This window comes from Drosophila simulans, chromosome 2L (assembly GCF_016746395.2).
Source record: "Drosophila simulans strain w501 chromosome 2L, Prin_Dsim_3.1, whole genome shotgun sequence".
NCBI lineage: Eukaryota > Metazoa > Arthropoda > Insecta > Diptera > Drosophilidae > Drosophila > Drosophila simulans.
The window spans coordinates 18,860,617-18,875,041 of NC_052520.2; the positions used below are offsets into that span (position 1 = coordinate 18,860,617).

The window sequence follows — 14,425 nt, forward strand, 5'->3', positions numbered from 1 at the left end:
ATATATACTTTGTATCAAGTCATGATGAAAATACTTTTATTCAGAAGCTAAACATAATTTTCTTTATTGAACATTCAACATTTTCTTACTGCGCTTTCGTTACGCGTGCGGAACAACACGAAAACACGGCATACCCTTGAACCCAACTAGTACCGATACAAATACAAATATAGGGTAAGAGCATAAAAATGCAGCGTGACCCTGAAACTGAAACTGATCGTGAATGGAAATGGAAATGGCTGATGAAACCGATGCACTCAATCCAACGATCCCAATCTATGGCATCCCAGGCGGAGCTTCACTTCCGCGGTTACCAAATCGACTTTGACTTTCAAATTTTCCAACGCTTTTGTCTAATGGAGCCGTTAATGGTTAGACACATGAAGTATTTTGCCAAATGGGCTCGACTTGGGACGGTTAATTGCTGATGATGCGATGATATGGAACCGGATTGGCAGTGGGTTGTGGGGGGGAGTGCGGGGATTTAGTAAGCAGCAGTGCTGGTGTTTGGATAACACATTTTAATAGACAATTAACAAGCAGTGTGTTTAAATTTTCTTCACCGACATTTTTCACTTTTGTCCGGCGATCTTGTTTTCGCTATTGTGTCTTTTGGTAGTTACATAAACATAAATCTCGGCAATGGGCCAGTCGGAAAGACAAAAAACTTGCTGCCACTGCACATTTTCACACATAGCCGGATTTTTGTCGATGTCGTTGGAGTTCCCCCCCAAACTTTTTATTGGAGGGTCTCGAGATTCGGAGCTCATTGAGACTTGGTTAAAGCGCAGCCAGCTCATTTGTAGATTCGAATGTCAGCGGTGCACAAGTGCGGAACCAACCGAGCGGCTAAATACCCGAATTTCCCCCCAAAGTAAATCGCGCCTTTGTTTGGATTAACCAGGATCATGGACTTTGATGAGTTCCGTGAATTTGGCCATGCCTCCATCGAGTTCCTTATCAACTATCTGAGCGGCATACGCGAGAGGTGTGTTTCTGGACTTTTATCCTTGGAGCGGTCCCCCTTAACTCTGTGTCTCCTCCAACAGGGATGTCCTGCCCAGCACGGCTCCTTATGCGGTGATCAATCAGCTGCCCAAGGAGATCCCCGAGCAGCCCGATCATTGGCGCGAGGTCCTCAAGGATCTGGAGAACATCATCCTGCCGGGTCTGACTCACTGGCAATCGCCCTACTTCAATGCCTTCTATCCGTCATCATCGTCGGCGGGCTCCATAATCGGTGAGCTCCTGATCGCGGGCATCGGAGTCCTGGGATTCAGTTGGGTAAGTCATATACATAAATAGTGCAGAAATCCAGCAGATTCTCCTCTTTCAAATTAATATTCAAAATGTGAAATGAGTTAATGTGGAAATATAAATACAATCATAAGCAACTTTCTTCAATGTGCTTTCTTAGAAAAATGATTAAAAGGTCAGTTAAAACATATATTTCAAATAATTACTGAACAAAACTTATTGTATCTGAAAAGTGTAGCCATAATAATTCATTTCGAATAAATATAGTGAATATATACGTTTAATTATCTTATGATCGTTATACATTAACAACTATTAATACTGAATATAACTTTTATTGTGATAAAAAGATAAATGCGAAAGAGTTTCATTTTAAGAGACACGTGAATTATAATTATTGTTCATTAGACCCAGCAACAATAGCAACCACAATAATCAATGTGTTTTAAAACTATAATTTCTTTCATCGATTTGCCTAAGAGAGAAGGGCTAAGAGAGCGCCAACCGACCAACAAAAAAGTGGGAACAGTTTCCCCCACCAGCGATTATTCGAGTTGGTAACAAAATCTTTGGGCCAAATCAACCCAACACTCGAGAAATCCTTATCGATTCAAAGAACTATGCGATAAATATGCTCGGTAGATAGCCACTCGACGATTAGGAAAATTGCCAAGTAATTGTTTTTCTATAAATATATGGCACGAAATATACGAACCCATAAAACTATAATCCCGGTGACCGATTCGTTCCCTAATCTCGCAGATTGGACACGCTTCACGAATCACTGTGCAGAGCAATCGGTTATGGATATTTTTGAAATTAATAGCTAAATTAAAAAAAAATTAAATGTTTTTGGATGGCACTCTCGGATAAAAGTATAAACCTGTCACTAAATACACCTTAGTTTAAATAGTATAAAATAGTACACACTCCTTTCTTTAAACTTTTAACCGTATTTTAAGGTTTTGATTATGTTAATTGAACAAACTTCGCATTTAAATTTAAAAGTACCAACGAATCCAAGCCAAATTAGTTAAATCTAAAGAAGTAAGCAGGTCGGTTGCGCCGTTTTTTGATGATTTCTCCAAACTAGCCAGATTGGCTGAACCGACAGCTCTGGAGGCTGTCCAGAGAAGTCGGAGTATAAAAGGCGGCCGTCACCGGCGATCGGTTTCAGAGTGAACCTCAGGCAACTTGGAGTAGCATCAACGGATCGGGAACTGAAATCGAGGTGGACAAACAAATCGAAAACGAAAACGGGGAAATAAAACCAAAACAAACAGAACGTGAAAAGTGCAAATAGAAAACGATATCGCAACATTGTCAGCGGTATGGATGCCAAGGAATTTCGGGTATTCGGCAAGGCGGCGATTGACTACATAGCCGACTACCTGGAGAATATCCGGGATGACGACGTGCTGCCCAATGTGGAGCCGGGCTATCTGCTGGACCTGCTGCCCACCGAGATGCCGGAAGAGCCCGAAGCGTGGAAGGATGTCCTCGGCGACATTAGTCGCGTCATCAAGCCGGGACTGACCCACTGGCAGTCGCCCCACATGCACGCCTACTACCCCACCAGCACCTCGTATCCCTCCATTGTGGGCGAGATGCTGGCCAGCGGGTTCGGCGTCATCGGATTCAGCTGGGTACGTTGGGATGTTGGCTGGTGAAATCTGCTGCTACTGCTGCTGGCCCATTGTTTTGGCCGGCTGAATGGGCGCCCATTGTGCGCGGTGGGTGAAAGTGAATCCAAGAACCCGACAAACAGGTTGCCACTGCACCTGACCGAAGAGAGTTTTTCACATAAATCAATAGGCAATTGTCACCATATAAAGTTATTGTGCAGCAGACTCACCTTAAAGGCATACACATAAATTTAAATGTATATAGAATTGATTAGCCAAACCCAAGCTAGCCGTTTCGCAAACAATATTTGTCATAGCGGACAAAGAAGTTACCGCACAATAACTCCAACCTAGTGAAATAAATCCTAGTTTAATTTATAATATATTCGTAAAAATGACTATATGTATGTATTCCCGATTTAACAGTTACAAACGGATGGAGTTATATATATCTTCTATGCATAATTTCTTACATTAAAAACAGCAAATAACACGTACAATCCCCCACAGATCTGCAGCCCCGCCTGCACAGAACTGGAGGTGGTGGTCATGGACTGGCTGGCCAAGTTCCTGAAGCTGCCCGCACACTTCCAGCACGCCAGCGATGGACCAGGAGGCGGAGTGATCCAGGGATCGGCTAGCGAGGCTGTGTTGGTGGCTGTCCTAGCTGCCAGGGAACAGGCTGTGGCCAGCTACAGGGAATCGCATCCGGAGCTGAGCGAAAGCGAGGTGCGTGGCCGCTTGGTGGCCTACTCCTCGGACCAGAGCAACAGCTGCATCGAGAAGGCTGGAGTCCTGGCTGCCATGCCGATTCGATTGCTGCCGGCTGGAGAGGATTTCGTACTAAGAGGCGATACACTGAGAGGTGCCATCGAGGAGGACGTGGCAGCGGGCAGGATTCCGGTGATCTGCGTTGCTACTCTGGGTACCACGGGCACTTGTGCCTATGACGACATTGAATCCCTGTCCGCCGTCTGCGAGGAATTCAAGGTGTGGCTCCATGTTGATGCCGCCTATGCCGGCGGAGCCTTTGCTCTGGAGGAGTGTTCGGATCTGCGAAAGGGATTGGATCGCGTGGACTCGTTGAACTTCAACCTGCACAAGTTCATGCTGGTCAACTTCGATTGCTCGGCCATGTGGCTAAGGGATGCCAACAAGGTGGTCGACAGCTTCAATGTGGATCGCATCTACCTGAAGCACAAGCACGAGGGTCAGTCGCAAATTCCCGACTTCCGTCACTGGCAAATCCCGCTGGGTCGTCGCTTCCGAGCACTGAAAGTCTGGATCACATTCCGCACTCTGGGAGCCGAGGGATTGCGAAACCATGTGCGCAAGCACATCGAGTTGGCCAAACAGTTTGAGCAGCTGGTGCTCAAGGATTCGCGATTCGAGCTGGTGGCTCCTCGTGCCCTGGGACTGGTTTGTTTCCGGCCCAAAGGAGACAACGATATTACCACCCAGCTGCTGCAGCGGCTCATGGATCGAAAGAAGATCTACATGGTTAAGGCCGAGCATGCGGGTCGTCAGTTTCTGCGATTCGTCGTATGCGGCATGGACACCAAAGCCTCCGATATTGATTTCGCCTGGCAGGAGATCGAGTCTCAGCTGACGGATCTGCAGGCGGAGCAATCCTTGGTGGCCCGCAAATCGGGAAACGTAGGCGATCTTGCGCAGCACTTCCAGATCCATCTGAGCACCGAAAATGCAACGCACGAGAAATCTCAGTGAGAAAAACGGATAAACTATTTATGTTTAGGGACAACCTAGTTAGTTTGCGATGTAGTTTGTAACTTTCCACATGTTTATAAATAAAGTGAAATTAAATGTACGATCATTTCACACGTTTTCTATAAAAGTAGAGTGGTTTTTCTCTGTCATTTTTTTACTTTCGAAAGAGCTTTTAAAACCCTTCTCCGTTAAACTTTCTCTCGAGGCTTTAGTTTTTTAAGCATAACAAAATATCACAGGCTTTATTTTAAAATTCAAATCAAATTTTTCGCGGCTTAGTGTGACTGCACTTGCCTTAAAATCGATACACTTCTTCATCGCCCTACGATAAGTTCGCCAAGGTCTATCGTCGTTGTCGCATCCGGGCAAACAGCTGTTTTTCCCAATTGGACCACCTGATATCGATTGGATAACAAAATATAAACAAAACAAAAATATCTGTTTCCTTTAATTCAATATTTTGATTAGCTTTGAGGAACGTTTAGTGCTATTTTTCATAAATATAGAATAAGCGCATTCCAGGGCTCGCCGTAGTACGAATTCTCAGATTTCTGTAAGGTAAATAATCATATATATGTAACATACGAATACGAAAATAGTAATATAACCCTTTAGGAACATTGCCTGCTTGCCAAGATTGTATTTAGGTAGCCGAACTGCAATTGGATAAAAGGGGACCCTCATTTGTGGTGGATACTATGATTCTGCTTTTTAAAAACAACTGGGACGAGTGGGACTTTAAAGGCCTAAACGCCTCTCTGCCTGTCAACAAATACTAAAAAATCTGGCAAAATTCTAAAAATTACTTGATTTACTTTCGGAACTCCAGGAATCCAGCCCCGCTTGCCATGCAATGGTAAGTTGAACAGCTCCAGCGGACTTGGATGTGAACCGCAAACTAAACCTTCTCTTATTGTCCGCAGTTTTAAACTGGCCAGCAGGCGCAGGTTATACAATGCACGGGTGCTACAGGCGGATAACATCGGCGACAAGCAACGCAATCCGGATCTGGAGGCGGCGCGCCAAAATACACAGATAGTGGTCGTGGGCGCAGGACTTGCCGGTCTCTCGGCCGCCCAGCACCTCTTGTCTAATGGCTTCCGGCGCACAGTGATCCTGGAGGCCACCGATCGCTATGGCGGCAGGATTAACACCCAGCGCTTTGGTGACACCTACTGTGAACTGGGCGCCAAGTGGGTAAAGATCGATGGATCGCAGGACTCGATGTATGAACTGCTGCGCAACACGGAGGGCTTGGACAAGCAGATAAAGCAGACGGATCGGGCCACCTATCTCCAGGATGGAAGCCACATCAATCCAGCCATGGTCGAGCTTATCGACACGCTATTCCGGCAGCTTTGCCGAGGCTTCAAGGTCTCCGAACGAGTTAAAACGGGTGGTGACCTGCACTCACTGGACAATGTCATGAACTACTTTAGAACAGAAAGCGATCGCATCATTGGCACCTCCTTCCAGCAGCCTAAGGATCAGCTGGCGGCACGCGAGATCTTCCAATCGCTGTTCAAGGAGTTCGGCAGCATACTGGGATGCTGCCTGGAGTACGTGAACATCGAGCACATAACCAAGTGTCCAGTGCAGCAGGAACTGCGCCCGCTGTATGTGCCCACTGGTCTAGATAATGTCGTAGACGATCTCATTCAGAACATGGACAAAGCGCAGCTGCAGACCGGAAAGCCTGTGGGCCAGATTCAGTGGACACCAGCGCCGATGAAGAGTGTGGGTTGCTTGGATGGCAGCCTTTACAACGCCGATCACATAATATGCACCCTGCCGCTGGGCGTGCTCAAAAGCTTTGCGGGTGTTCTGTTTCGACCCACGCTCCCCCTGGACAAGATGCAGGCTATACGCAACCTCGGCTTTGGCAATCCCCTCAAGATATATCTCTCCTACAAGAAGCCCATTGGGCGTTGGCTAAAGGGAAGCCTGCGGCCACTGGGAACGCTTCTAAATCCCTCCGCGGAGCAGCAGCCCGAACGCAACTGGACGCAGCAGGTGGTGGAGATCAGCCAGGTGCCCAGCAGTCAGCATGTGCTGGAGGTGCATGTGGGTGGCGGCTACTACGAGGAGATCGAGAAGCTGCCCGATGAGGAGCTGCTGGAGCAGATAACCGGCCTACTAAGGCGCTGCGTGAGCAATAACCTGGTGCCATACCCCCAGGAACTACTGCGCTCCAACTGGAGCACCTCGGCGTGCTACCTCGGCGGTCGTCCTTACTTCTCTACCAGCAGCAGCGCCCGGGATGTCCAGCGACTGGCCGCTCCGCTGGGCGAGAAGTCGCCCGGTCTGCTCTTTGCTGGGGATGCAACCTCGCTGAATGGCTTTGGAACCATTGATGCCGCCAGATCCAGTGGTATCCGAGAAGCCCAACGCATCATTGACTACTATCTGAAAAGCGTGCACTTCGGTTAAGTGCAATGGGCAATCCGAAGGGGCTGCTAAATTGTACAGTGTGTATCAACACGAAAACTAGTCAAAATTTATAGTTACAATTCGTTTGTATTTTTAAGCAGAATACATTTGTTTTAATTAGGCGCATAACGTTAACAATAAAATCATGAACAACATCAATGATACAATGATAGGATACTATAAATCTAATGTAGCGATGGATGATCCATCTTTTGTTGCGATGTAAATTCCCTAAACATGTCGCAAGTGGAAAGTGTGTGGTCTGTTCCGGGTTCCAAGTCACAATGCATTATGTCATACTGGTCCAATTCAAGTTTTCTATATTAATTTATATACTAAACACGGAAGAGACCTGCACAACCACTTTACTGCTCCTGTTCCATCTCGTCGGCAGCGGCGCTGACCTCCTTCCACGAGTACTCCATGTCCTCGGACTGGGTGAATCGCGAGCAAATGGCCATGCGCAGGAAGTAGACATCCTTGATCTTGGCGGGAACCAAGTGGATGTGTCCGCGTCCATTGATTCGCTTGAGAAGAGCTTCGTTCCGCTCGTTGCTGCCCTTCAGCCGGAAGCAGACCAATCCCATGTTAATCTCGGCGGCCAGTTCGAATCTGGAGTCCGCCACGCAGAGATCTCCGAACTGCTTGGCAAAGTTGCAGTGTCTGCGGATGTGGGCCTGGAGATTCTCGACTCCGTACAGTCGGAGGACGAACCAGAGCTTCAGAGCCCTGAATCGCCGTCCAAGTGGGATTTGCCAGTGACGATAGTCCGGAGCTGATCCCTGCATGTCGTGCTTCAGGTAAAGAGGGTCCACATTGAAGGCGTTGACCACCCAGCTGGGATCCTTCAGCCACATGGCCGAGCAGTCGAAGTTCACCAGCATCCATTTGTGTGGGTTGAAATTGAAAGAGTCCGCTGATTCAATGCCCTTCATCAGGTGGCGATACTCGGGGCAAATGAAAGCGGATCCGGCATAGGCGGCGTCCACATGGATCCACAAATTGTGCTTGTTTCCCACCGGACCACACTCATCCAAGTAGTCGAAGGCGCAGGAGTTGGTGGTGCCCAGGGTGACCACGGCGTAGAAGGGAATCAAGCCCTCGGCCAGATCCTGTTCGATGGCCTTCTCCAGGGCAGCACCACGCATTCTGTGATTCTCGGACTGCACGGAGCGGAGCTTTACTCCGCCCAGGAGACCAGCACGCTCCACGGAGGAGTGAGCCTGATCGGAGCAGTAGCCCACCAGCTTGCCCAGGATGGTGTGCTCATCCCACTCCGGATGCAGCTCCTTCACCTCCTTCAACTTCTTGGCCTTGGCTCCCAGCAGAGCCACCAGTGTGGACTCACTGGCCGTGCCCTGGATGACACCGCCACCCTTGCCGCCCGAACAGGCCAGGAACTCCGCCGGCAGCTCCAGCATCTTGCCCAGCCAATCCATCATGACCACCTCGAGTTCCGTGCACGCGGGACTGGCGATCCACGTGAATCCGATGCAGGCAATCGCTCCACTCAGCATGTCCGCCACGATCGCTGGATACGAGTTGGCCGTGGGGAAGTAGGCATGGAACTTGGGACTGTGCCAGTGCGTCACGCCCGGCATGATGACCCGCTCGATGTCCTGCATCACATCCTGCCACTTCTCCGGCTTCTCGGGCGCCGCGTCCGGAATCAGTGGCTTCAGGTAGCCAGGCTTCACTTCCGGCAGAACGCGCCTGTAATTGCGAAAATTGCGTTAGCTTCTGATTGCATTTTGGCGCCCATTCAGTGAAAGCTCCTTGCTAATTGGCTGCGAAACTCAGTTAGCCCACAAAGGCAGCAGGAAGCATCGGGGTTGGGGGATACCCACCCACCCAACCACCCCCAACTTGTTGCCACTGCCATGAAAATCAATACGAATATGTAGCAAATTGCCATGGGAAAAGGATATAGAGAGGCAAAGCTGATAATGATGGGCGGATTTTCTAGCCTTTCAATTAAAAGGAAGTACTAAGAGGTATTAAAAAAGAAAAGTATCTCAAATTAAGAATTTAACAAGGATGTGCTTCGCTTGAAGTTTTCTAACTAAGAAAATAGTATTCAAACTCAAATTTCGAAAGTACTTTAATAAAGCAAAATGAATTATAATATTACGCTCTACTTAAGCTTGATTTTCAATTAACCAGGCTTAAAAGTTAACAATTTCAGCGACTGTCGGTGGGCAAACAATCTCAGCAGGTGTAATAGGAAAATTGTTTACCTAGCCGAGTTTGATTTTCAAGGTAATGGAAACGAAGCCGTTAGAATTGCACAAGAATAGTTAAATAGACGAATTGCTTTTGGCCAAGACGCTAGCATTGTATATACATGAAAAACGACCTTGACACGCCAACTCAACAAAGCCTTTTAATGCCGCAGTAATTAATTAGTTTTCAGCGAAAGTACTTGGCCCTCGAGCTAATGGGAAGGTCGCCTCAAACCTCTAAACAAAGTGATATATATATAGATATATATAGCAATGAAAAGGTCCGATCGGCGCGACTTTCCCGTGACTAATCTCAAAACGTGTGCGAAATGTCATTCACTTCACAACGAACTTTCGATTCGAACGCAAAATGCTGAGGTCAAGCGACTGATTCTGATTCCATATAAATGAAATTTACACGCTAAATTAAGTTTAATTCAAGCTAATTGAGTAGCAGTCCCAATCTGGCTTACCTTTCGCGTATATTCTCCAGATATTCGGCTATAAAGTCCACCATTGTCTTGGCAAAATCCTTGAACTCCGGCGCCTCCATGTCGATCTTGATGTGGATGCAAAAGTATTTGGTTAGCATACGTGCACAATTGTCGACCCTATATGGTACCTAACCCAATAGACATACCGAAACCTTGGGATCCAGCTTATCCGGCGAAATGTTAGCTTTACCATTACCATCGGTTTGTTTTGGTGGAATTGTGTTACTAATGGGTATGTGGCTCATTTCAGAGATTTACTTTTCGACTGACTTTTGCAATGATATGAACTCGAATGGTTAGAGCTGATATGAAAGAACGTGCGATTATTGAAAGGGTTATTAATAAGAGTGCGTGTTTTAAGATAGTGCTAATCAGTGCAGCTGCGGCAGCTCAAACAAAAAATGCTATCGCTGCAAACACGACGAATGAACGACATTGAATACTAATTACTTGGTAGGCAAAACGATGATAATAGTATTAGTAAGTTATTAATAGTATTAAGCGATTTCCCATCGAGTGCGCTGCTTAAGTATAGGCTGTGAATTAGTATGGTAATTAGAAGGTTTAGTGCATTCTTGCATTAATCAAGACTGCTTTATTTTATTTTTTTTCTGAATTCCAATTTTAACAACGTAAACAAGTTGGCATTGAGAACGACTTGTTGCCAGCGAATAAGGCAGTTAAATCTTATTTTAATAGATACACAAAAGCATGCAGATACCGAAAGCCGAGAAAAGCTTAAGCAATTTAGAATTCGGGGCCTGAGCTATCAGATTGAAACGAAGCAAGGCCATAATATGCCCAGTTTTAGATACACATTACGTATACGCAGCGTTAGCCCCGAAATGAATCTTTCGCATGCACATGCACTCATTATGTTGGCCCAGCACTTCAGGCAGCTGGAGCTGTTGAGCAGCCACACTTCGTCTCTCACCGTTGCACTTTAGTTAACTGCTTTTAATTATTTGCACTTGTCGCCGAGCGTTACTTCCGTTCCGAACTAAATCTTTGCTCCGCGTTCAGTTTGCCCTGCTGGTTTGGAACAGCTAATATTTATTCGCTGATACTTTTCGGTGCTGATTGCTGTGCGCTCGGCGTTCTCCTCTTAACTGAGCGCTGCCCGCTATTGGCCATGGCTTTTAAAGCCCGCCCAGCAGCGCTGCCAATTCCGCAGGACCGGTTCAATCTCAGTCCGCAGCCGCTGAACTTCGAATCGCAGCCGCTGTCGTAAAAATACATTCTGCACTCGCTTGATTTGTGCACGTTTTTTGACACTTTTTTGGAACATGCATTGATTGAGCGCTGAATCAGTAACTGGATTATACTGGATAATACATGCAAGCTATTACATTTAAAAATATATTTTATTTGCCAGCTCTGTAAGCTTAATTTTATTATTTTTAAGCTTAGTGTGTGAACCTAGTTATATTTAAAACACCAAGCCAAACATTTTGAATGCTGCTCACGTGCTTCGCAACTCAAATTTAAAGAAAAGAGAGCGATCTCGACAGGAATCCCCCAACATGAGTCACTCGAAACAGGGTTTTTCTTGGGCTCCCCGAAGAAAAAATCACGCGAAAAAAGGTAAACAAAATTAAATTTGTAGGAAAGACAAGAAATTGATTAAGCCGCGAATGGCACGCTTTACGCGCATCTTGGAAACCGGTTATTATAGAGCACCACACATGACGTGCTTTCTGAACCGCTCATGGAATTGTGACGTCAAATAATCCAATGCTCTCACTCACTTTCGCATTGTGCTAGGGGAAGTGGGCTAGGTTGAGCCTTTTGAGCGGGCAGTTCCGCATACACTGAGAGAAATTAAAGGACATCAATATTACTAAAGAAAGCTAAAAACTTTTGGATGAGAGGAATTTCAAAATTCACTTGAAATATCATAAGAAATTCGCAAGAAACAATAAATATGTGGCTTAATTGTTTTTAATATTTTTAGGCAAAAGAATATAACAAGAAATATAAAAAAAATATTTCAAATATTTTTCAAAACTGTTTTTGTGACCCTTTTGCGTGTGCTAGAGTTGGTGCCTAAGCTAAACATTCTTGCTTTTATAGTTCCCAAAATCTCAAAGTTTATACGGACGGACAGAGAAACGGACGGACAGACGATCCTGGGTATATCCTAGTTAAGAATATTAAGAATTCCATCGGAAACGCTTCCTTACTTACTTTTCTTTGAATCAAGCATACATTTTTCTCTGCGAGTAAAGGTTGTAATTTCTTTCAGTGTAGGGCTGCTGACAATCCTGCGGGTGGTCCAACTGTTGCTGAGTGCGAGCAAAGTGCGTGTGCCTGACATTTCAACGAAGCCACTTTGGCAAATCACTTGGCTGAATCAACAGATTTATACGCCATGGCAACGGCTCTGCTTTCGATTTTAATGCGCTGGGTGCTCCACCCAGTCGCCATTCACCTTCCACCAGCCACCCAACCACCCAACCAGCCACCCACATTATGCTGCTTTACGGGTGGCTGGAGTTCGGGTCGATTGGGGCGAAGAATACTACAATTTGATTTATGGCCGTCTTGAGTTGCGAATGAATGGGAAAGTATTTGCCGTCTATAGGGGTCGAATGGCGCCTTTGAGAGGGGGATTGCATAAACAGGCATAAAAAGTAAACACGGGCCGAGATAAGCGAGCGGGGTACATCACATCGCTGAGCTTCAATAGGTCACGTATTTAGTCTGGAGCGATATGGGCAATTGATTAGATTCGTTTTAGGATCGATCTGTAATTAATTGGGAAAGTAAAAATAACATACCCTGCACACTCAATTTAAAAGCCCACATGTGTAAGGATTATCATTTATTGTTTGTTCACATAATGAAATTTTCTTACGGTCTGTGTTTCTTTGAATTACTGGAGTTGGTTTGAGCCAGGCGCCGATCTTAAGGACCAATTCAGCAGGACGCGCACACGAACGACCCAAACGGAAACAACAAAAGTTGAGCCGCATTCGGAGCGCACACTGCGACCGGATTTCGAACCCGATCGGGAAGATAATGGAAAAACCGATTACATGAGACAAATTTTGGTTGTTTCGCTTAGTATTCTCCAGTCAGTCGGGCGCGAACGCTTTAGAGTAGTGCATATTTCAGCAGAAACAAAATCGAAAAGTACTTAGTAAATGCTATAGGTAGTTACAACTTAACGGAACTAGATGCACCCAGCTACTGCGCGATGGTCGATGGCAGATTGAGCAGCGTGCTCTGTCCGCTGGGCAAGTAGGCGACTCCACGGGACCGGGATAGCTGGTAGGCGATATCCTCGGCGGCCTCAATACGTCGCAGCTCCACCAGACCGTCTCCGGCCTCGCCGAAAGACTTGGCCAACAGGCCAGCGGCTTCGGCATCACCCTCCGCCGAAATGATGGACGCCAGCTTCTGCTGCTCGGCCTTCTCCACGACGAAACGCGCCTTCTCCGCCTCCTGCTGGGCCACCTGCTTCATCTCGACGGCCAGCGTGAACTCCCGACCGAAGGTCAAGTGCGTGAGCGAGATGTCATCCAGAATGAAGCCGAACTGCTTGGCACGGACAGTCAGTTCCTGGGAAACGCGCTGCGACACCATCTGCAAAGAGGTAAACACGTTAAGTACGGGCATGAAAGTATTACATTTCCGACTGCTTAAGTTGAATAATAATACATTTCTTAAGCTTCAATTCTCAAAAGAGCAATAAGCCTAGACTTAAGCGCCACGATCGCGTTCTTGCTTACACAATCAAATTTTAATCGGAAATAAAAATCGCGTGAAACGCGATTCGATCTGATGAGCTGATACTAAGTAAACATAGGTGCGTATCCCAAAGAAAGAGAGGTCTCCTGATGTTTCACTCACCTCACGCTGGGTGATCAGCTCGCCGGCGTCGAACTGAGCGACCACAGCCTTCAGCACCTCAGGCGCGATGGAGGGCAGGACACGCTCGTCGTAGTCCTGGCCGAGAATGGTGTAGATCTTGGGCAGTTGGTCGGGAATGGGGCGGTACAGGATGCGGAGCGTGATGTTGACATTCTGCAGATCCTTGCTGCCCGTGATCACAGGAACGTTGCGGGGCTGGGACCGGATGTCGAAGATGATGGGCCGCTGCACCCATGGGATGAAGAAGTGGGTGCCCTCGCCGACCACGTTCTCCTTGATGCCGGTGAAGCGATCGAAGATGACCGCCCGGTGGCCACCTTCCACATTATATAATGCCGAATTGACAACACCACCCAAAACGGCAACTCCAAGGCCCATTTGGCCAATGCGATTGAAGAACTGAGCAGCCATTATCCTTTGAATAAAAAACGTAATATATTAAGTTACTTTTCTATAAACTATATATGTAAATGAAAGCCGACTGGACTTGGAAATTTCATCAGTTTTTAGGTTAGAACGTCATGGTTTAATGACAATGTGCTGTTTGTGTGTTTTTATCCCCTGCTCTTTCTGTTCTTCCAACGCAGTTAGCTCGGCTCGCTCATAGACTTACTTATTAAAGCTTTTTGGATGCAATTAAATTATATTATTGTGCAATTATGCCCTTTGAAATGCAAAACACGAAATACAACCGCACGGCACGTTATCGATAATACACTGGTCGTTGGGGCCGGCACATATCGATACTTTTAACGCACTAATAAGAATAGTATTCGATTGTGAAATATATGTC

The 14,425-nt window shown here is 46.5% G+C and overlaps 4 protein-coding genes across 6 annotated transcripts; 2 read left to right on the top strand and 2 right to left on the bottom strand.

Annotated features, from left to right (window-relative positions):
• Positions 1 to 768: 768 nt before the first annotated feature.
• LOC6732775 (3,4-dihydroxyphenylacetaldehyde synthase) lies at positions 769 to 4,710 on the top strand. 2 transcript variants are annotated; one of them, XM_002079852.4, is made up of 3 exons: positions 769 to 988; positions 1,050 to 1,284; positions 3,393 to 4,710. In XM_002079852.4, the coding sequence occupies exons 1-3, from the start codon at positions 909 to 911 to the stop codon at positions 4,608 to 4,610; spliced, it is 1,533 nt and encodes a 510-aa protein (XP_002079888.1). In that variant the 5' UTR covers positions 769 to 908; the 3' UTR covers positions 4,611 to 4,710. The 2 variants fall into 2 exon arrangements, with proteins under 2 accessions (XP_002079888.1, XP_016025488.1); XM_016180371.2 differs by lacking the exons at positions 769 to 988; positions 1,050 to 1,284 and adding an exon at positions 2,401 to 2,903.
• Positions 4,711 to 4,986: 276 nt separating this feature from the next.
• LOC6732776 (protein anon-37Cs) lies at positions 4,987 to 7,195 on the top strand. The gene is made up of 3 exons (XM_016180372.3): positions 4,987 to 5,168; positions 5,226 to 5,466; positions 5,534 to 7,195. Exons 2-3 carry the CDS (start codon positions 5,459 to 5,461, stop codon positions 7,038 to 7,040), a joined length of 1,515 nt encoding a protein of 504 aa, XP_016025489.1. The 5' UTR covers positions 4,987 to 5,168; positions 5,226 to 5,458; the 3' UTR covers positions 7,041 to 7,195.
• On the bottom strand, positions 7,108 to 10,889 carry LOC6732777 (aromatic-L-amino-acid decarboxylase). 2 transcript variants are annotated; one of them, XM_016178102.3, is made up of 4 exons: positions 10,691 to 10,889; positions 9,903 to 10,058; positions 9,736 to 9,821; positions 7,108 to 8,753 (listed from the first exon to the last, which is right to left on the bottom strand). In XM_016178102.3, the coding sequence occupies exons 2-4, from the start codon at positions 9,999 to 10,001 to the stop codon at positions 7,406 to 7,408; spliced, it is 1,533 nt and encodes a 510-aa protein (XP_016025490.1). In that variant the 5' UTR covers positions 10,002 to 10,058; positions 10,691 to 10,889; the 3' UTR covers positions 7,108 to 7,405. The 2 variants fall into 2 exon arrangements, with proteins under 2 accessions (XP_016025490.1, XP_016025491.1); XM_016178103.3 differs by lacking the exon at positions 9,903 to 10,058.
• Positions 10,890 to 12,567: 1,678 nt separating this feature from the next.
• LOC6732778 (protein l(2)37Cc) lies at positions 12,568 to 14,381 on the bottom strand. Its single transcript, XM_016178101.3, has 3 exons — positions 14,246 to 14,381; positions 13,612 to 14,047; positions 12,568 to 13,344 (listed from the first exon to the last, which is right to left on the bottom strand). The coding sequence occupies exons 2-3, from the start codon at positions 14,041 to 14,043 to the stop codon at positions 12,946 to 12,948; spliced, it is 831 nt and encodes a 276-aa protein (XP_016025492.1). The 5' UTR covers positions 14,044 to 14,047; positions 14,246 to 14,381; the 3' UTR covers positions 12,568 to 12,945.
• Between the last annotated feature and the right edge of the window lie 44 nt (positions 14,382 to 14,425).